This window comes from Anopheles arabiensis, chromosome 3 (genome assembly GCF_016920715.1).
Source record: "Anopheles arabiensis isolate DONGOLA chromosome 3, AaraD3, whole genome shotgun sequence".
NCBI classification, from domain to species: Eukaryota; Metazoa; Arthropoda; class Insecta; order Diptera; family Culicidae; genus Anopheles; species Anopheles arabiensis.
The window spans coordinates 5,087,040-5,107,611 of NC_053518.1; the positions used below are offsets into that span (position 1 = coordinate 5,087,040).

At 47.2% G+C, this 20,572-nt stretch overlaps 3 protein-coding genes, 1 long non-coding RNA gene and 1 other non-coding gene across 5 annotated transcripts in view; 2 read left to right on the forward strand and 3 right to left on the reverse strand.

The window, feature by feature from the left end:
- The window catches only part of LOC120904324, an 87,540-nt gene extending 73,751 nt beyond the window's left edge, over nucleotides 1–13,789 (forward strand). Inside the window, exons 8-18 of the mRNA XM_040314238.1 lie at nucleotides 1,218–1,338; nucleotides 1,458–1,523; nucleotides 1,633–1,717; nucleotides 2,884–2,969; nucleotides 8,580–8,704; nucleotides 8,785–9,002; nucleotides 9,145–9,333; nucleotides 10,844–11,037; nucleotides 11,199–11,320; nucleotides 11,411–12,355; nucleotides 12,422–13,789. Of these exons, the coding sequence (XP_040170172.1) occupies nucleotides 1,218–1,338; nucleotides 1,458–1,523; nucleotides 1,633–1,717; nucleotides 2,884–2,969; nucleotides 8,580–8,704; nucleotides 8,785–9,002; nucleotides 9,145–9,333; nucleotides 10,844–11,037; nucleotides 11,199–11,320; nucleotides 11,411–12,355; nucleotides 12,422–13,424 (3,154 nt within the window). The 3' untranslated portion in view covers nucleotides 13,425–13,789. The remainder of the gene's footprint in view (nucleotides 1–1,217; nucleotides 1,339–1,457; nucleotides 1,524–1,632; nucleotides 1,718–2,883; nucleotides 2,970–8,579; nucleotides 8,705–8,784; nucleotides 9,003–9,144; nucleotides 9,334–10,843; nucleotides 11,038–11,198; nucleotides 11,321–11,410; nucleotides 12,356–12,421) is intronic.
- Nucleotides 5,400–5,594, reverse strand: LOC120905255. The gene has a single exon (XR_005739890.1). It is a non-coding gene; the product is annotated as a U2 spliceosomal RNA (small nuclear RNA).
- LOC120904340 lies at nucleotides 6,099–9,212 on the reverse strand. The gene is made up of 3 exons (XR_005739740.1): nucleotides 9,129–9,212; nucleotides 6,441–7,048; nucleotides 6,099–6,365 (listed from the first exon to the last, which is right to left on the reverse strand). It is a non-coding gene; the product is annotated as an uncharacterized LOC120904340 (long non-coding RNA).
- Nucleotides 13,790–14,002: 213 nt separating the features above from the next.
- On the reverse strand, nucleotides 14,003–14,724 carry LOC120904338. Its single transcript, XM_040314254.1, has 2 exons — nucleotides 14,603–14,724; nucleotides 14,003–14,539 (listed from the first exon to the last, which is right to left on the reverse strand). The coding sequence occupies exon 2, from the start codon at nucleotides 14,501–14,503 to the stop codon at nucleotides 14,141–14,143; it is 363 nt and encodes a 120-aa protein (XP_040170188.1). The 5' UTR covers nucleotides 14,504–14,539; nucleotides 14,603–14,724; the 3' UTR covers nucleotides 14,003–14,140.
- Nucleotides 14,725–14,809: 85 nt separating this feature from the next.
- Nucleotides 14,810–16,863, forward strand: LOC120904326 (phosphatidylinositol glycan anchor biosynthesis class U protein). The gene is made up of 5 exons (XM_040314241.1): nucleotides 14,810–15,147; nucleotides 15,215–15,875; nucleotides 15,957–16,228; nucleotides 16,297–16,439; nucleotides 16,516–16,863. Exons 1-5 carry the CDS (start codon nucleotides 15,024–15,026, stop codon nucleotides 16,627–16,629), a joined length of 1,314 nt encoding a protein of 437 aa, XP_040170175.1. The 5' UTR covers nucleotides 14,810–15,023; the 3' UTR covers nucleotides 16,630–16,863.
- Nucleotides 16,864–20,572: the final 3,709 nt, after the last annotated feature.

Below are 20,572 nucleotides of genomic sequence, written 5' to 3' on the forward strand. Positions count from 1 at the left end.
GAAGCCATCCGTGTGCTTTGTTTTGAAGAAATTCCTCCCTTAACGCCAGCGTTTTCGCCCCATTTCGGTAGAGCGATCTGGTTTCGATCTGGTACGCAAAGGAAAGCCAATTAGGCAGGTTCGGCGAGCTTTGGGTTTAACTCTGCTGAAACGATTCGCACCGAGCGAAAAAGAGAGAGAGAGTTTATCACACATGCACACACACACTGGGGGCGCTTCCCAAGGTGATGCCTTTTCTTTCGGCGGTCCGAGCAAGATCGATTATCTGTGCACACTCTGGCGGTTACCATGTTTGGTAGTAGCGGCGGCGACCGCTGGTCAGTGTTTGACACTTGTCCAATGTTTAATGGGGACCCGAGAGATCACAAGACAATCGGGGGTCGGATTGATACTGAAGGCTTCTGTGTCTTTTTTTCACATATCATCAACAGCCGCCGGTTCGGCGATAAATGAATTCTTTTCAACAAAAACCAAACAATAGACATTGCAGTTCGTGAGCGTTGATGTGTAAATTGATCCCTTAAAAGGGCTTTAGATTGAAACCTTTTCATGTCACACAATTATCAGGTGACGTCAATTAATTACAGACGAAACAGTTAACGTTGCTCTTTCAATGATTGTGCTTTCGATTATTGCGCCATTAATTGATTCATTTTTTACGGGACCTTAAGAGTTCATAAAGATGAATTGATCTTCAAAAATATCATCATCATATGACAGGAGCATAAAGGAAACAAATGGAGCTTCTAGTAAGACAACAAAACTGATCTTCCATCTTATGTCGTAGTCACGAATCCATGGCGCCTGGATTACCAAAACTGGCACACATAACCTTTCCCCCCCTCAATGAGGACAGGTGGGATGAACCCATTTTCCATTTTGGGCATCCAATCCGTACGGATTTCTTACCCGAATGCTTTAGCACAGCCATTACCGATCCAACTGCGCGAAGAAGAGTTTCCTCCAGGGATTTTAGCTATAATGGATGCACTTTAGCACGCCGCTGGTGTCCCTAATTACCGGCCTGGTTGTTAATGGTAAAGGCTAAGGTCAACCAGGAGGCGTCAAGATGACCCAGTACGAAAGCAAATTGTAACCCCCAGTATGCTCCTTGCACCGTGCATTTCTTACGGAAACACGATATTACATTAATTGCTTTCACACACAATCTGTCCAATTTCGTTGTTTTTCTTTTCCTCGCTTTTCCCTCCCGGCAGCCCAAGAACAGGCTTCGACAAATCGTCCCTGGAGCGGCTGGAGCAACTGTTCATTAAAACGGTCGGCAATGAGAAGGAGATCCGGCGGGAGGAGTTTAAGAAAATTGTTACCTCCAAAAACGTAAGTACGCACACATCACGATCCAGGCGTTTCCAGCAGGAAATGAACGTATCAATCGAATCAATGCCGTAACGGTGTATTACTTTTCCTCCATCTGCTTGCAATGCTTCTTCGTCCAGCCATTCTTCACCGAGCGTGTGTTCCAAATCTTCGACAAGGACAACTCCGGTTCCATCTCGCTTCAGGTAGGTGTGCCAGGGCCCGCGGAATGACATTTTGGCGCGGCACAAAACAAACCCATTCATTTGGTTTCTCTTTTTCCCACACGCACACACACCTGGCTCAACTCAACAGGAATTCATCGATGCCATCCATCAGTTTGCCGGACAGTCGCCGGAGGACAAAATTAAGTTCCTCTTCAAAGTGTATGATTTAGACGGTACGGGAAACACATTCGGATTGATTTATCTGCCCTAATTGGTCGTCGATAATTAATAGATGCACCGGTGCGCCGTTTTTGGAGTTCACAGTTTGGTGGAAAGACTCTCCAGGGCTTATACTTAAAGCTACGTTCATTCCCCTTCTTTCTGAACAGTTGGGACAGAATTTATGAAAATCGATTTAAACGACTGTTCACAACAGGAAATGGAGCGATTGGGTTTGCTTGGCAAAGAATCCGTGAGACGTCCGTCACAGAATGTGAACCACCTTTCGAAACTGTAACAGCGCGCGGCATAACTGCCAGCGGCTAGAAATCAGTTTCCCAAACCACTTTAGCGCCTTGCGGACACAGGTCTCGAAAGCTTCCTGTGGTGGCTTTTGCGCTCCCCATGACACCCGACCTCACGACACACAGACTCGAAAGACCTTGACAGCTCACGTCATCATCATTTGCTACGGTGCTTAGTGCTCCGATTTCACCAACCCGCACCGCACCTCGTGTGTGACCACATGCGAGCTTCCGTGCGTACATCTATCATCGCACAAACACGAAGACCTCAAGACCACATAATACACTACCCATTCATAGGTACAATGGTACTTTTCGGTACACACGACCGACCCGCTGGGAATGTGCGGCTCGAGAAACTGTCAATCTTGTGTCAAATATTCGAGCAATAATCTTCTCCTCCAACTATTCCACAGCTGAATGGAATGAATGAAAGCATTTGTCTGACATAGCGCCGGACGTTAGAGACATGCCATCATTTCGAAACGAAGAGTCTGGGAGTCCTAGAGTTCCAAGCGCCTCGAAGAATTCACCATGACGACGTCCAACAAGCTCAACGTGCCCTCTTCGTGTTGTGACAGAAACATGAGGATAATGTGCAAGCGATGTACAGCTCGATAAGCATCTAATCGCAGATGTCTCATTATCTGCTTTATCTGCCCACATTACTCTGACTTATTCTGCCTGTCTAAATCTGATCTCCACCGTAACTGGAACTCTAGAACCTTTGCGCCTATCTCAAGTTCCCATAATATTAACCGACGACCAAACATTCTTCACTCCTGTACATCTGGTTTACTCATATAATTCTGTTTTTTTTTTGCATGCGGAAAACCTGCCACGGGAAAACACACAACACACTTCACGCGAGCCAGGTGACGGACTGATTCAACACCGTGAGCTACAGCACGTCATGCGGGCGTGCATGGAGGAAAACGGAATGCGATTCTCCGAGGATCAGGTTGGTGTTCTCTTTTTTTCCTGTCTTAAAGGGGACCTTTCTGTTGTTTCTGTACGCTTCCTAGCAGGTTTTTTTTGCCCCCTCTGTCCATACCACACCAAACTAGCTTTGGGGTAGCTTAGAGTACACCGTTCCAGCTATGATGATGTGTCCACCCGCTCTCGCTGCCAGTACCAGCTCCAGAGAGTCAAGTGTGTGTGCGTCGTGCCGTCGAGACGGGCCAGTAATTTATAGCGCAGTCGCGCAGCCGAACATGTATCACATGGCAGGACTTCAAAATCAAATGCAACGGTCGCCACATGGCATCAAAGTCACCCTAGGTTTATCTTAGCGACAGGCCAGCCAGCCAGCCAGCCAGCCTGCTTTGCTTCACAACTCCCCACATCGAGTACATTCATCATAAGCCGACGGTACCGCGTGGTCTTGCTGCGGTGTCTTCCTCCTGTTGCCTAGATATCTCGTTTTATTTTGTATGTTTTCTACCTGTTTTTGCGTCCACTCATTGGCGTGCGAGTTATCAATCGCAGAAAAAGTGGGCGAAATTGGAAAAGAAATACACACAAGATGAATGCGCATTTCATTAAAATGTAAACCAGACGTCTATGTGTGTGTGTAACTGCAGCATGCGACTTCTTACTTTGGACGGCGACTGTCACATTTTGTTGAGTGAACAAAACTGATGGAGCGTAAAGTTAGATTGAACGTTTCCCCTCTCTCAATCGCTTTCTACAATTGCTGGTTCACTTCAAACTTTAAACGAATGACACTGCGTCTAAATTGTAATTGCAATAATAATAAATATCTAGCCCCATTTTGCACACCATCAACGGTACAATTCTCAGCAGACTCAGTTCCCTCAGCCTCCCAGCAGATCGCTGATGAAGTAATTTCCTCCTACATCGTATGCCCTCTGCTAGGCGACTCATTCTCTCCCGCTGAGCTTTTGCTTAAGACGTACGCAAGACAATTTGTCCCTTCGCTCGCCACTTCGATCGTCCACTCCGGAACACCGGCCATTAGCAGAGCGATCGGGCCCTCTAATGGTGACCGTAAACGGTGTCCACCACTTCGTAAATACGTATCGTATCGTACCAGATATCTACCCTTCGATTCCGAGTGTGCGCACGCATAAATTATGCTTTCAATTTTTCAAACCTAATTAATTATCCCCCCCTTGCTCTCTTTCTCTCCTTGATTCGTGTGCGCGTCCAGAAGATCGTCTCCGTGATCTGATTTGAGCGCGCCCTGCTCAGTCAGCCCGGTTGGCTGACCCCCATCGCGTCTAAGATGGGGCCGCCGGATCGTGCGCGATTTAATTGATCGATCGCTCGATTGTCGGATTGTCCCAGGCGGGAATGAACGATTCTCATTGGCTTCATTAGCATTTGATGATTATTTGAGTAATCTGCGGGTGCGTCGTACGCCGATGGAATATAGCAAAGCTCGAAAACGAGATGCCGCGTAAATTAGATACAATTAAGAGGCAAAAGAAGGTTCGCAATTCGCAATCCGGGCATTAAAAATGGACGCCATCAGCGCACTCCATAAGCCACACGCGATCGTTTTCCTTTGGTTGTGTGTGTTTTTTGTTCTACCTCTATCCGTCGCAACAACGGAAGTCTGCACGCTGTGGAGGGCGATGATAAATTATTTATTTTTCTCCATTACCGTACTTAATCTAATTTCCTCGGGTAGAGATTGTTTTTTACTTGGTTTTTGTACCAAGTGTGTGTGTGTGTGTTTGAGCCTTTTTTTTGTGCAGACCAGCTACATCATCTCGTGCATTTAAACATAAGGGCTTTTGCTTCCGCCGTCTCGGACTCACTGCGCACATCAATTCGTTCCATTGGAGAGAGAGCCCCCCGTTTAGCGATTGATTTATCGTACGAGCCCTGGCAAAGGGTTGGCCAAAGCGCAACATTAACCGCCGGAACCAGTTCCTTTCAGCAAAGCGCTCCCCCACTTCTGATGCTTGTGGCTTTTTAATTAAATTATAAAACCTAAACGATAAAAAAGCAACACCGTTTGCTTCATTTCTTTCGCTAGTCGGGATAGCGAGAGAATCAATTACAAATCATAGAGAAAAAAAATCATAAATAATGAAATAGCACAAACACACTTCACATACTCTCCCCTCAGGTCGGGATACTGGGCTGGTTGTGGCCTGTTTCCTGCTCGGCAGCTGTCAAACCCATTAACTTACGATATCCGGCTCAAAACCTTGTCACTTGTGGTTGATGTGGTGCGCAGATCGCTTTAGAATGACGTGTCCTTAAATTCGTCATTTTATTCACTAATTAAATAAATTGCAAATTAAGAATCTCAAATTTAACCCATTGCAAGAATCTACAACATTTGACTAATATTTGATTTCATGTTATATGTATTGACTTCCAAATACTATTTTTAACAGAGATTTTTGTAATAAGAATAATGTGGGCCGATCCCGGCGGTACTGCAATACCGGGCCAACCCGTGGAAGCAGCGGAGCAAGCCCCGTAACTGTCTTCCTCTTTCCAAAAATCAGTTTAACATTTGTTGTCTTCCTAAGGAAGAACTATCAGATGTTAAGCTGATAAGAACAGATACTACACTTTGATCTTAGCCTTTAGGCCGAGAAGCGATACCTGAACACCCGGCTGGCTCGGCCCTATGCCCTTCCCGTCGACATGCTGCGCTAGCGATGTTTAACTGCTCTGGCCCTTTAGATCACAAGCGAAACAAGCGAAAGGAAGATTAGGGAAGAGAGCGAAAGCGAGAGCAGAGAAAGGTTTTTTGCATGCTTGCGCGTGTAGGGATCCCTTGCAATACGGGTAGGGCAAACACAACTACAGCCCTCTCTCCTTCAGGTATCAGCTGTATGGTTTGGTCATTGCAGCACAGAAGGGAACGACATACACGCTTAACAATTGAATGTACACTCTTAAAAAATTTTGCCGAATCTCGGTTAATTTTTGCCGAGATCTGCACAACTGAGATCTCGGCAAAATCTCGGTTAAATTTCTGTTGCCGACATCTCGGTTAATGACATTTTGTTTTGACGTTTACGTTTAACCGAGATTTTCGGTTAGAGCAAATCGAGATTTCGGCTAAATATAAAAACATTTTATCTTTATTTTATTGGTTTTATTTGCGTATCAAGTGGGTTTATTTAGGTAACATAAATAGTAACAGGCCTATGATGATGGCCGGTGTACACCTTCTGCAGCATGATGTCACTATCGTGCCCCTTACTGTAGCAGGACGGCAGAAAGTCACCCTATTCTTATGAGATTTCTGGTGTGAAGCGTAGGGACTGGCATTGGTTCATCCGCCGGATGGAGCACAGCGTTTGGATGTGGTATATTTACAGGAAAATGAGCTGGGCAAGGAGCAGGGAATGGTACAGGCACGGTTCTGTAAAGCGGGCAGAGTGAAACAACTCTGAGTGAACCCTGTTTAGATTTTACGTGGTCGAGTGTTGATACTTACTTACTCGTGTAGGTGACCGGAAATGAATCCTGGAAGTCTGAACGGCCTGGCTAAGGTTGAACCAATCGGATTAGCTTCCACATATGTTCCTTCAATAGGGACTGCTCCGAGTGACGCTCTGAAGAGCACCGATTGCGTGCGCTGATGGAGTTTCCTAACCCCAACCCCGTTCCATACCCGTGCTCGATCGCACGCTACTGATACTCGGTTTTTTATCACGCTGAGAGACTCATTTTCACTTATATTTTTACACTTTTACTTTTACATCACAACATAACTCCGAAAGGTTTTCGTTTCATTAGCACGAGATTAACAGAATGGCGAATGACAGATAGAATACCGAGCCTCGGCTAATCCAAGTAATAAAGCTGAAATCTCGGTTATTTTGACGGATTATCTCGGTGACAGCAGTGTTAACGTATGTGCTCGGCATGTTGTGTTGCCGAGTTTCGGTTAAAATTTTTATTTAACTGATATTTCAGTTTTAAATGGTACTGATTTTCGGCTACTGGGTTTTTTCAACTGACATATCAGCAAGAATCCAAAGAGCCGACGGATTTCGGCAGTTTTTTTAACCGAGGTCGTGAAATATTTTTAAGTGTGTATAACTGAAATTGTAAAAATAATAATTATTATTTTGTAAAGTAAAGCTTAACGTAAGCATACAATTATTACCGGAACATGAATAAAATTATTAGTTAACTATATGAATTTACATCAATTTTAATAGTTATTAAAATAAAACAAATCTTTTGAAAACCTTTAAGAAATAAGAAAATCCCCTACAGAACCAATTTCAAGCGCAGCTGTACGCTCGGATTGGTTACCGAAACCTTCATCCACATACATTTCTCTATTTGCATCATTAGTAATGACGCTAACTGCAATAACAGCAACAAAAAAGCTGCTTGTACTTAAATAAATCATTCCCTTTCCCCTCCTCTTTCCCCTATCCATCCACCAACCACATGATCTGTGTAGCATCATCCGTAACAGTTAAGCAGATCGGCACCGTTTCGGCAGCTCTTCTTGGGCCGGTGCCGCGGACTTTTTGGCATGATTAATGATTTTCTCTTAATACACTGTCAGACCATTTTTGGCTCGTCTCCTCGCAGTCCCACAATGGGTCCCACAGAGGCAGCAGGAGCAGCAACAATAACCCTGCGAAATCGAAAGACCCACTGAATAATGCTCACCTGTGTGTATGTGTGTGTTGAAGCGCAGGTTAATTCGGTTAGCGCAGGCGAAACCTGCCAGGCGCGCGCGCGCACGTACCCGGTAGAAGAAGGTCACACCCCCGACCCAAGCAAAACAAAACAACCACCCCATGCGCAGCTCCCGATGAGTTGCAGAAAGGTGACCAATAGACATTTCTGCTCCTCCCGAGAGGGCCACGGGATTAAGACCCCAGGCGGGTGCCGCTGCTTCCAATCCGTCATTCCCGGGGGGGGGCCAGTCAGCTATCGGGCAAGAGAAATGGTTGGTAGTTCGCACCTAGGCTGCAAACTGCTGTGACAAACAAACACACAGCCACACATACACCCAGTCCCAGTGCGTACGAAACCTGTCCCACAGACGGACACGGCAGCAGCAACTGCGGACAATCGCGCTCTAATTTGTTTCATAATTTTGTAATGGAATAAATTATCATTAAAACGGACTATTGCTAACAAATCGCACTGCCGGCAGTAAAAGCTGGAATGTGTTTGCAGAGAGCGAGCGATACAGTTCGAACCGGTCGCTGTTCCGGATGTCCCGGCGCGGCGCTGGAGGGAAAGCCATTAGTCAGCCGTTTGAAGATTAATTTACGCTGAAATATCTCTGTGTGAGAGAGAGGGAAATGGCTCATTAGTAGGGTAAATGGAAGGAAAAAGTCCGCTGCAATGTTTACCTCTGTTCTGGTCGCTCCCGTTCCCCGGGGGTGGAGCAACCTGTCTGTAGTACTCCGTGTTCTACCACACCTTCGAATCAGCGGACGAAAAGTCCTCCATCGTGGATCCAGCTCATAAATTGCCTTTAATTAGTGCTAATTATTTTTGCTCATCCTTTTTGGGGATGGTGTGAACTAGCCCGAGAGGGGAAGAAATTTAACTGCACTTAATGCATCTTGCTCAACCCACTGCGCACTGTTCTCCACAGATCGAGGATCTTACCATGGCCATGTTTGAGGATGCGGACAAGTACAATCGCGGTGCCATTACGTACGAGGCGCTCAAGAATCAGCTCGAAAAGCACGGCGGCCTACTGGAGAACTTGAGCATCAGGTAAGCCATGAAAGAAAAGCCCGACCCATCCAAATAAGCTACTAATTGCGCTTCACCCAACAACAACAACCAAAAAACAGTATCGATCGATGGTTGGTGCCGCTGCCGCAGGAGGACACGAAGAAGAAGCGCAAGAAAAAACCCTTGCCCCACCAGCTCACCGCACCGTACATCAAGAACAACTACGTCTATCTGTCCTTCCTGACCGTCTTCACGCTGATCAACGTCGGCCTGTTCGTTTCGCGTGCCATCCAGTACCGGAACAGCAATGGGTTCGTCATAATGGCCCGTGCCTGCGGTAAGTCGCCATCCTTTCCCTCTCACTATCACTCACACTCCCGACACAAACGCGGATTGTGTGTAATCCTTCCGTAACCTTTACATCACTTTAACATCTTAATGGCCGAGATGATTGGTGGCTTACCTGCGTTTTCTTCCAGGGCAATGTCTCAACTTTAACTGTGCCTTCATACTGGTGCTGATGCTGCGCCAGTGCATCACCTTCCTGAGGACGCGCGGTTTCACTGCCTTTCTGCCGCTGGACCAGCACATCTACCTGCACAAGCTGACCGGCGTGCTGGTGGCCATCTTCAGCCTGGTCCACACCATCATGCACCTGTTCAACTTCAGTGAGTACCTTTGCACTTCCGGCGCCTACTTGTATTTGGCAGATTTCGCAGACGCACTCTGACTCGAAAACTAGAAGCTTCTACCGAATGACAACAACAATGACAATTCGCCTAGCAACTGCTACGCTGTTGCGAGAGTGAGATGGAAAGAGACAGCAGCCGTACTGCAGCCGCGCTCTGTGTCTGTCCAATTTCGTGACGATGATGATTACTTCTTTTTTAAGCGCATTTTTTTATTATTACCACCATCGCTGGCCATTAGTTCTCCCATCCCCTTTTCCACCCCTCCTTTAGGGCGGAATCGTAATCACGGCTTTTATGGCTTTATTTTACGCAAACCCCGTTTCGCTGATCGCGACCGACCACCGATCGGTCATTTCCTTCCAAAACGGCGCCCAGCTCGCCGATCGGTCATTCCAGCAAGGGAGAGAGAGAAGAAGGGAAGGGCAGGAAGTCATAAAATGCCCCCTCATCCTTCCCACTCCTCAAAAACGCAGCAGTGCAAAAATCTCAAGCACGAATGCACTTTTATAGATGCACGCGCTCTCCCATCACCGATTGTGGTGGGATAAATTAACGAAACGAATGCGACCCGATATCATAAATTATACTTTTATAACTCAATTTATGTTTTTGTTCTTCCTTCCTTCGCTCGCCCAACGGCATTGAGATTGGTTTAATTTGGGTGTCTAGCAATTTGGAACGCATGCCAAGTTTGAGTAGAGTTTGTTAAAAGTAGGATACTAAAGTATTGGAATTTACTAAAATGCCTTTGTCTTGTAAATTTGTAGCAAATTGTTGTGTAAATATTTAACACATTTCGTACATATTTTGTAGTACTTTTCTTCTCCTCTCTTTCAACATTCCTCTTTCGTTTATCCTACCATTATACAATGTAACCTTCTGTACTTAATCTCTCTCACTCACTGACTTTGCCGCCGGTAGTTGTCTTATCTAGACGGGCCGTTTCCTTATCACAACCAGGCCCCGGTCAAACCGGCACCGGAAAGAAGCCTGTCCAGCCTGTCCGAGCTAATCGATGAAATATCAGCCACCGACATCCTCGATCATGGAGTACGGGGACAGGGGCTGGGACTGTAATCGCCACCGGGCCACTCGCTCACTCGATCGGCGAGCGAGCGGCGTTGGAATTTGTCTCGTTAAAAATTAATTTACCCCACTAACAGGGGTGAACAAACGCATATCCGGTGCATTACAATGTATCGCCCTACTCCACCCCATGAACTGACCACTTTTAAGAGACCCCCTTACGACTGCAACCAACAGCTCCGGCACCCTGACACTGTTAGCGCCTAGTAATCGCATTAACCCTAATCCCTAATCTTTCTTCTTTGTATTTATCTTTCCATTTTCCAATGTACAAAAAAACCACACACTATCGCAACCAACTGCCAACAACACCACCACCACCACCACCTTTCCGTCATCCCAACCTCTCTGACGCCCAATCTCTGTGGCATGCTACTCCTTCCCGTGTATCCATAATCAGCCACGATCGTCGTGTACGATCCGGTGCTGAACGCCAACAACTACACCACGGCCGAGTGGCTGTTTACGGCCCGGCCCGGGCTGTTCGGGCTGATTGGAGGCTGCGCCAACCCGACCGGCGTCGTCCTGGTGCTGATCCTGCTGATCATGTTCATCTGCTCGCAGCCGTTCGTCCGACGCGGTGGCAGCTTCGAAGTATATGCGGATATGCAAACTGTTTAACCGATTAGTTTTAGATTTAGATATTGTGCTAACATTAGAATAACCCAACTGTCATCACTTTTTAGCGACTGTTCTTTTGATTTTCCTGCTTGACCTTTAACCTTTCCAAATTTCAACTTCCAACTCCCCGACAGGTGTTCTACTGGACGCATCTCCTGTACGTACCGTTCTGGATATTGGTACTATTCCATGGGCCTAACTTTTGGAAGTGGTTCATCGTGCCTGGTTTAATCTATCTGGTCGAGCGCACCATAAGGTAGGTGGAGAGTGAGCTCCCAACTCCCAATGCGTCTACTTTTAACCCCGTGTTTCCTCTCCCTTACGAACGCCAACTCCTGCTCCAAAGATTAGTCTGGATGCGCACGGAACACGGCAAGACGTACATCTCGTCCGGGCTGCTGCTTCCCTCCAAGGTGACACATCTCGTCATCAAGCGCCCACTACACTTCTGCTTCCGCCCGGGAGACTACGTGTTCGTCAACATTCCCGCGATCGCCCAGTACGAGTGGCATCCGTTCACGCTCAGCAGTGCGCCGGAGCAGGAAGACTACATCTGGCTGCACATCCGGGGAGTGGGCGAATGGACCAACCGGCTGCACAATTTCTTCGAGCGGGAACAGGAGCGGCTGCACAATGGCGAAATTCCTGCGCTGGTCGCTGGAAGTTCTGGGTCGGCCTCCGTAGCTGCCGTTGCTGCGTCGGCTAAGGCCACTGGTGGTACGGTTGATGTGATACAGGAGAAGCTGAAGTCGACCCCGGTTGCGACGATCCACAAAAGCTCGAGCTATGAATCGGCCCTCAACAAAGCGAAACCCTCCGGAGTAGGAGGAGCTGGAGGACCCGTGCCTCGGGCAGGGGATGCCACCACACCGGCCGGTATTATGAAGCAGCGACATCCACCTGGCACCTCCAAACTGGCCATGGAGGGGTACAGTGCACCGTCACCGGTTGCTACCTCCACCGCGCAGCCGGCCAAGTTCGAGCGACAAATGTCGGACAATCGTGCGTTCAAGAAGATACAGGCAACGCTGCAGCGGACCTTCTCCCGGCGCGATCAACTCATCCCACGGTCGGGTGGTGCTGGTGGAGTAGGAGGCATTGCGAACGAAGGCTTCTCGGGCGATGGAGCGGATGGTGGAGCGGACGGATCGGAGCTGAAGGATGCGAAGCGTAAGGTTACGCCGGAGCAGAGCCTGCACAAGCTGATCTTCCAGCAGAAGGTGCCGCTGGAGAAATCGCTCTCCATGCCGGACATGCAGAACAAGTTCAAGAAGCGGGAACGGATGATGGTGTAAGTAGAGTTGCTGTAGCGGAACAATCTTCCCAATGTTGATGACTTTCCCTTTCCCTCCAACAGACTTCGTGAGTACATGCGTTCAGAATCGGAACGATCGTTCGATGAGGTGCAGATCCGCAAGGCACGACTTCAATCGCTCGGACTCGCCTACCTAAGCCCGCAGAACAAATCGCTCGCCCAGAGCTTCCGGTACATGCGCAACAAACCGACCATCATTGCGTTCAAGACGCCGAGCCTGGAGAACTGTGAGCCACGTGATTCGACCAACTCGATCGTCGTCTCGCCCGGTGTCTTCACGCAGAAGGATGCGGAAGAGGGTCGTACGGCAGGAGCGCTACCGACTTCGGGAGCGGCTTCTTCGGTGGTTGCTGTCGGATCGGGTGCAGCATCAGCTGCCAGCTCCAATCCAGCCAGCCGGCCAGTGAACTATCCCGTCGGTAAGCCGCTCGAAATCTACATCGACGGACCGTACGGTGCACCGTCGAGCCACATCTTCCAGGCCCAGCACGCGATACTGATCGCCACCGGCATCGGGGTGACACCGTTCGCCTCGATCCTGCAGTCCATCATGCATCGCTACTGGAAGGCACGGCACTGCTGTCCCCGCTGCTCGTACGAATGGTCGAGCGAGATCCCACCGACGATCATGAACCTGCGCAAGGTGGACTTTTTCTGGATCAATCGCGACCAGCGCTCGTTCGAGTGGTTCGTCAACCTGCTGTCCCAGCTCGAGATCGAGCAGGCCGAGCTGGGCAGCGCGATGGAGCGCTTCCTCGAGATGCACATGTACATTACGAGCGCGCTGCAGAAGACGGACATGAAGGCGGTCGGGTTGCAGCTGGCGCTGGACCTACTGCACGAGAAGGAGAAGCGCGATCTGATCACGGGGCTGAAGACGCGCACGAACGCCGGCCGGCCGAACTGGGACAAGGTGTTCAAACAGATCCAGGACCAGAAGAAGGGCAAGGTGACGGTGTTTTACTGCGGGCCGCCCCAGCTTGCCAAAACGCTGCGCTACAAGTGCGACCAGTTTGGGTTCCAGTTCCGGAAGGAGGTGTTCTGATGGGGAGGAGAATCGATTGTTAGCGTGGTTTATTTATCGTACCCCGTGTCTCTTTCATTGTTCAAGTTTGATTGTTTTGTCCTGTTTTTTCTGCCTTCATCATCTACACACGTTGCGATGGCTATTTAATTTATCGTTTCGTTCGACGAGTCTCGGAGGTTCTATCGAGCGTGTTAATTTATTCATTAGGTTTGCGTAAACGGCGAGAGCTAAGCGTTTTTTTTGAAAATAGTCATGTAAATTTTGCACCACTTTCAAGCACTGCCAACCGCATGTTAGGATCGTTTGTTTTTAAATACAACACCCAGCTATATTTATTATACTAGAATAAAGAATCAACTCAGCAAATGGCGAGAACTAAGCTAGTTTGGAACATATTTTTTTCTTGCGTTTCCTTCTATCCGAAATAATTACAGCAACGGACAGTAACAAACGGCATTCAAACGGGAGATATTCAAACGGTTTACAGGACCGACCGCTAGATGGCGCCAGTCGCAATTTCATTCGCAAGGCTGCACGGTACTCGTGCAATCTGTGCAATTGAAAAACGGGATGTTTTTGGAACGGAAATCACACACTTTGTTTCGAATACTTGTTGCAGCGAATTAAGTATTCTTTAAAATGTGTTTTATTACACTACCGGATGCTTAAAACTGAACTTCCCAAACAACCAACAAATGCTCCTCTATCCACCAACACACCACTCCACCAACTTTCTAATTCTGTGCCGATGTGGGATACTTTTTCAGCACCTTGTTTAGCTGCTTGTAGTTGAGGTCCTTCCCCGCCACCAGCACACCCTTGCTGGACGTTTCCTTTTTGGCCGTTTTCTTGTCGAGGTACACTTTGTAGCACCGCTGGAAGTTGCCCACCTCCTTCGCGCACAGGCTCTCGTTGAAGTCGTTCGTCTTCAGGCAGGAAAACATCACCGCCATCTCCTGCAGGCAGGCGACATCGCTCGTTTTGTCCGTTTTGCCGCTCACATGGTTTTTCAGCTTCAGCGGCAGCACCTCCTGAAACGGGACGTCCGCTTCGTTCTGTGGTTTGCGTGTACGCAGCAATACGCTAGCCATACGCATCTTGGCGGCTTGGCTGGTGTGTGTGTCTTGGGTGAGCTAAAAGGTGGCAACATAAATCATGAGGAAAGAGGTAAACTTGCAGCACATTTTATTACTTACCTAGCGAACCGGGCAAAACGAACGCAACACAGCCGGAGCAACTTTTCTGCCGGAGAAAAATTGTAAACAAACACAGTGTTAGATAATTTGACAGCTCTTCATGCGGTTGCCAGGTGTAGAAGTGAAGCGGCGCATATAAACAAACGGACATCTGTCAAATTTTGAGCTGCCGAAAGCAACAAACAATAGCAATAGCAACAAAAGATAAACAACGTTCGTTTCGTCGCCCCTTTTCTACGATAAATACCGGGCTGGTATCCAAAATTGACGAGAATGTGGATTGAAATGTGACTTTTGCGCGCTGGTGAATTGTGAATTGCAAGCTTGAACATTAGGTTTACATGTTAAACAATACATCACAGAACGCTGGAACTGTCTCGTTGGAGCTGAACTCTGACCAAGGGCGATAGGAAAAGAAAACATGAAACTAGCAATAAGTGTAGGAGTGGCCGCGGCCGTGCGGTTCCTGCTGATGAACTCTCGCTATTCCCACGGGATACAGAATCGGGTGGAGGTGTCCACACCCATTAACTCGTGGAAGAGGGGTAAGTTTTTTGCACATTGAATCGGACACTTTTATCTAACAACATTCCTTCCGTATCCGCTCCCCAGTCGAGGAAGGTGCCTATCTGTATGCGAACGGAGTGAATCCGTACGATGGCGACGTGTACCACAAAAACCCGCTCATACTGCATGCCTCCCGCTGGCTGCTCGATAACGTCCCCAGTGCCATACCGTCCCTGTTCATCCTGCTGGACGTAGCGACCGGCATCCTTCTCCTGCTGGCAGCGCGTGTATTCATCCGCGAAATGTACGAAAAACAACGAAAAGAAAAGGATAGCTACGCAAAGGACACGGAGGAGCTACATCTAGTCGAGACGGACATGCACACGGTACCGATGTCCGTGGGGTTCGCTTACCTGTTCAATCCCTACACCATCCTGAACTGCGTTGGACAGACGACGACCGTGTGGAGCAATTTCCTGCTGGCCGCATTCTTCTACGGGCTGTCGCGCCGTCAGCGTTTACTTAGCTTTTTGGCGCTTGCTCTCGAAACACAGATCAATCTGTATCCGTTTGTTTTGCTCGCCCCGGGCGCCCTACACATTGCCAACCAGGAGCTGAGGGAGAACGGGGGCAGCGCTGGCAGTCGGTTTCGTAGCATAGCGAGCAGCAGTGCGTTGTTTGTGGCGCTATTTTTAGGAGTTAATTACTTCGGCAGCTTTCTGATGGGTGGCGACTGGAGTTTCCTAGATGCAACGTATGGTTTCATGTGAGTTGGGTGGTTCGAACAGCAAACATTCAACTTTTAATACATAATTCTCTTCATTTTGTTTAATGCGCCATGAAACAGTATCAACTGCCGCAGCTTGCAGCCTAACATTGGGCTGTTTTGGTACTTCTTCACCGAGATGTTCGATCACTTCCGGACGCTGTTCCTGTACTCGTTCCAGATCAACGCCACGCTGCTGTATCTGTTTCCGCTCACGTTCAAGCTGCACAAGGAACCGATCATGCTTGCGACGATGCTGATCGGTCTGGGGGCCGTCTTTCGCTCGTATCCTTGCATCGGGGACGTTAGCTTCTATCTCGCCCTCATACCGCTGTGGAAATCTATCTCCATGTGTAAGTGTACAAGCAGCGGGTGTGTCTTGGGAACAGAAGGACACTCATTCACATTATTTTCTTTGCAGTCATGAAGAACAATTTTATCGTCGGCGCGACAATGCTGGTCACGAGCGTGCTTGCGCCCACCGTGTGGCATCTGTGGATCTACAACAATTCGGCAAACGCCAACTTTTACTTTGGCGTGACGTTGATTTTCTGCACCGCGCAGGTAAATACCATGCATGGGGGGACAATTATACAGTGGAGAGTTTCTCACGATCACGATTATGCTTTTCTTTCATTAGATTTTCCTAATAACCGATCTCTTCTTTGGGTACATCAAGCGAGAGTTCTGTCTGAAGCACGGCATTCGTGTGCTCGTGGACGGAAAGGAGGCACGAATTACGCTGGAGTATTAACATGAAACAGTTTTATCAATCTACCCATCAGGGGAGGTGGATAAGAGCAGCTGTAAAGAAAAGCTTAGAACAAACAAATAAATTAAATTACATTTTCACCACCCCCACAAAGTAAACCAAATGGCGCACATTTCTTACCGCTTTCTGAAGAATACGATAACGCTAACAATTTTGATCACAAGTCTTATTTATTGATTCCAATAAAAAGCATTTGCATTTTTTCACATAATTTTATATATTTTTTTGTCGTCCCTTCATCATCTGTTGTCTTTCTTTTTCGTATTCCTTTTTCTCTCTCGCTCCATTTGCGATCCTTCTTTCACTCGCATTCCGTCCGCCGGTTTCCTTCCTACTACACGCAACACACACCGCGTGCGCAATCCTTGCGTCACACCGCACGCGTGCTTGTTTTGCAATAATTTTAATCGATATAAATAATTTAATAGTCCATTTGTAGTTGAGTTCCTTCTTCCATCTCGTTTGTTCTTCATTATCATTGGTGCACACACACACGCACACGCGTTTCCTCCATTTCTGGGGAAGGATCCCTCAGCCCATCGGTGGCAGCGAGAGGGCGTGAGAACGCGCACACGCCGCCGCCGCCGGTCATTGTACTTCGTGGCGAACCGTTTTTAAAAATTATCCTTCTTCGTCTGTGCAGAGGGGTAAGTAAAGGTACTACAACCTCAGCATAGTGCACAAAACTCAAAAAATACACCAATACCGGTATCTTCCCTCGTGGTTCCTGCTTTTCCTTCACGTGTAGAGTAAAATTGGCTTGTTGTTCTATCCTTTTGCTTGCTTTTGTCCCCTATCCGAGAGGGTCTTCTCTCTATTACCTTAATATTGTTGCTTCGCTTGCCTTAAGCAATTTGTCTTCTACTTCCCCCCTCCTTGCTGATACAATTTATGTGTTAAAAGATGTTGGAATATTATTAAAAGAGAGCTTTGCTTGCCTTACGCAGCAGATAATACTTGTTTATTGGGTTGTGCCGAAGGAAGAAAGATGAAGATTTCCATTCAAGTAGAGAACTAGATTCGTGTGGTTGATGGCCTTGGGCACCAAAAGAACCGAGAATTATCCTTAGGAGGTACACACATCGGAGACCGTTAACGAGACGATCCTTTCTTTTACACTCTTTCACCGTTATGCGTCACTGGCTCTAGGAGCTGACCCTTAACACTCAGTTGGAAACAGATTCCGTAACATTCCTTTGATCGTTTTGAACGAAATCACCCGACAAAGGAGCGCACCAAAGGGATTTCATTCGTGTAGAAATTCATACTCGCAGCTAAAAACTTAAGGCCGTTTGCACAAGATCAACCGTATCCTTTTCCCTTCTGCGCCTTCTGCGCTATCAGTACCCCCCTTGCGGCGGCTACTGCGGCTTTGCCCGATTCGCGTTTAAGTCTTGGTGGTCTTTAGAGAGCTTTTTACTCTTCTCATCTCAGCATCCTTTCCTTCTCTTCTTCCTGAATTTGAATCAATTTCATCATTGGTAATGGAGCTCTAAATACCCTTCTTTTACGTGTTGCGTAGTTGTTTTTTTAAAACATTTTACTCCCCCAAACCTGCCACGTGTGTCCAATCCGCAAACCACACGTGACAGAGTACGCGCTCGCGCACTACGCACGCAGCGCGCATTCACAATCGACACGACACGGCGTGGAAGGTAGAACAAGTTTCAGCAGCTTGTCTCTTCTAACTTTGTTCCTCCTCCTTCATCGTTCCGGCGGCAGAGTTGTGCTGCTGCTCTCGACTTACGGTAAATATTATGAAAAATAATTCGTGATTATCATAAAACGATAATCCTCATCCACACCACACGCTATCTGCCCTTTCTTCCTCCTCCTTCCTTAGCGCCACCGTCGCGCCGAACTTCGGAGTTCCTCTTCTTTTAAAAGGAAAATCACTGATTTCTTCTCTCGCTGAAACACGCCAAACATCCTCAACAGGCGTACTCTCCTACTAAACGTTTAGCGCGCGCGCATCTTCTTCAATAAATGCGTGTCCTCCCTCTTTTCTCCCAATTGTAAAGCATCCCCCTCTCTTCCGTGTTCGTCCTCCATCCTTCTTCGATCGTGTAAAAGTGACTTGGTTTGTAATTTTTAAATTCAGGTTCATATTGTTGTTTGCCTTCATACCATAACCACCCATCATCGTCGTCGTCATCATCATCAGCTTCTTCATCCGACCAACAGGCCAAACAACGGGTTTGTGTGCGCGCGCATCTCCCATTCTTCGCCATCTCACGTCTTCCGCATTTCTCTCTTTCGCCCTTTACGCTGTGTGACAAAAATATACAATTTATCGTGTGTATGTGTGTGAGAATCGTTCTCCTCGTTTCGCACCTTTTGGGCAGTTTTGTTTCTTCGCCCCCTTTTTTTTCGCTTCTTCTTTTTAATGCCAAAACGCTCACGGTTTGTCTGTTAGTTTGAATGTTGCGCCATTTTGCCTTGTTTCTTGCATCATCGCCTAACGATAGAAGAGATCATTGTTATGCTAAGTACGATCTTACATGCTTCTTCCGTTCGCAGCTGCACAAGACACCGCGTTGCTGCTGCTGCTCAATCTGAATCCTGTGCTTCATTTCAAGGACGGGCTGCTACTTCGTAAGGGATGTCATCCCTTTTCTTTGCGCAATGTGCAAAAACCGATCTGTTTTGCCTCACTCTCTTCTTCACACTAAAGTTTGAAAGAGCAAGCGAATGATGATTATGGCCAAAATTATTCCTCTGCTGTTGTTCTTGAACATCGACAGTATTATTCGAATCATACTAAATAAACAAATAATAACCCGTTTGGAATCCTCCGGAGAGGATGAGAGACACTAACGTTTTTTACCTTCCCCACAGCTGTCTTCTATTAATTGTAAACTTTGCTTCGAATACACTACATCTACACCTTCTTCCCCTCGTCGTTGGCTTAATACTTCCACCTTCTTTCCTTTCGCTGCCCCATGCTCGGTCCACCCCTATCACAGTTGCATCGTTCGTCTTCTTCGTTCTTGTAAGTCTTGTAACCTCCTGGTTGACCACTTGAAAAACGGCACTCGGAATGTTCTTCAAATAATCTGTTCCCGGGTTACACTGATGCTTTGTGTGTGTGTGAGAGAGATGATCGTAACGCTTCCTTCTTTCCTTCGTGCCATCGTACTATTCTCTCCAAACTCGATTTTGTTACCCAATACGAAGTGCTTCGCAAACTTAGAATCATCCCTAAACAACCATTTGCATCGGCAAAATTAAAACCAATTCAACCAACATCCTTACTGTCGCATCTGTTATTACATCGTCGTTGCGCTATTTTTTCGCTTTGCCTCCTTCCTTTCCTTTTTTCTCCTCCGTGGAAAATACATTGCGAAGTTGTTCTACGTGTGAGGGAAACGTGAGGGGAGGGATAAAAGTTGGTCTTCTACTTTAAATTCTTAGTTTTCACCGGCGGCTTCTCCGTTTTCTGCGTAGCTTTCCGACACCACAAACGTATTATGTACGTGTTTTTGCCAACCACATTTTTTGGGGTTGTCTTTGTACGATGCACTCCTCGTGTTTGTGTGTTTTTGCGCTTCTAAATCTCCAAAACTCACCTGGTTCCGTTCTATTTACTTCACTCCTTTCTACGTTTTTTTTAAATACTTTTTTTACGTGACTGTGTTTCATTTAGAGAGTATGTTTTACTTGTAGACGTCCATCGACACACTAAAAAGAAAGGCTGATACAACATCAGTGTTACTTCATTTACTTGTTATATGTATGTATGTGTGTGTTTGTTTTTTCTGCTGCATTAGTATTACACTTCTTATAATCCGCTCTTTCTCCGTCCTGCTTTTCAATCATCATCATTTATATATCACGGGTAAACATTGTGAATTACGTCTTATATTATATGGAGGGGGCGACGAGAAGCGAGCTTTCTTGTTTTTGAAGGAGATTTTTATCGTCA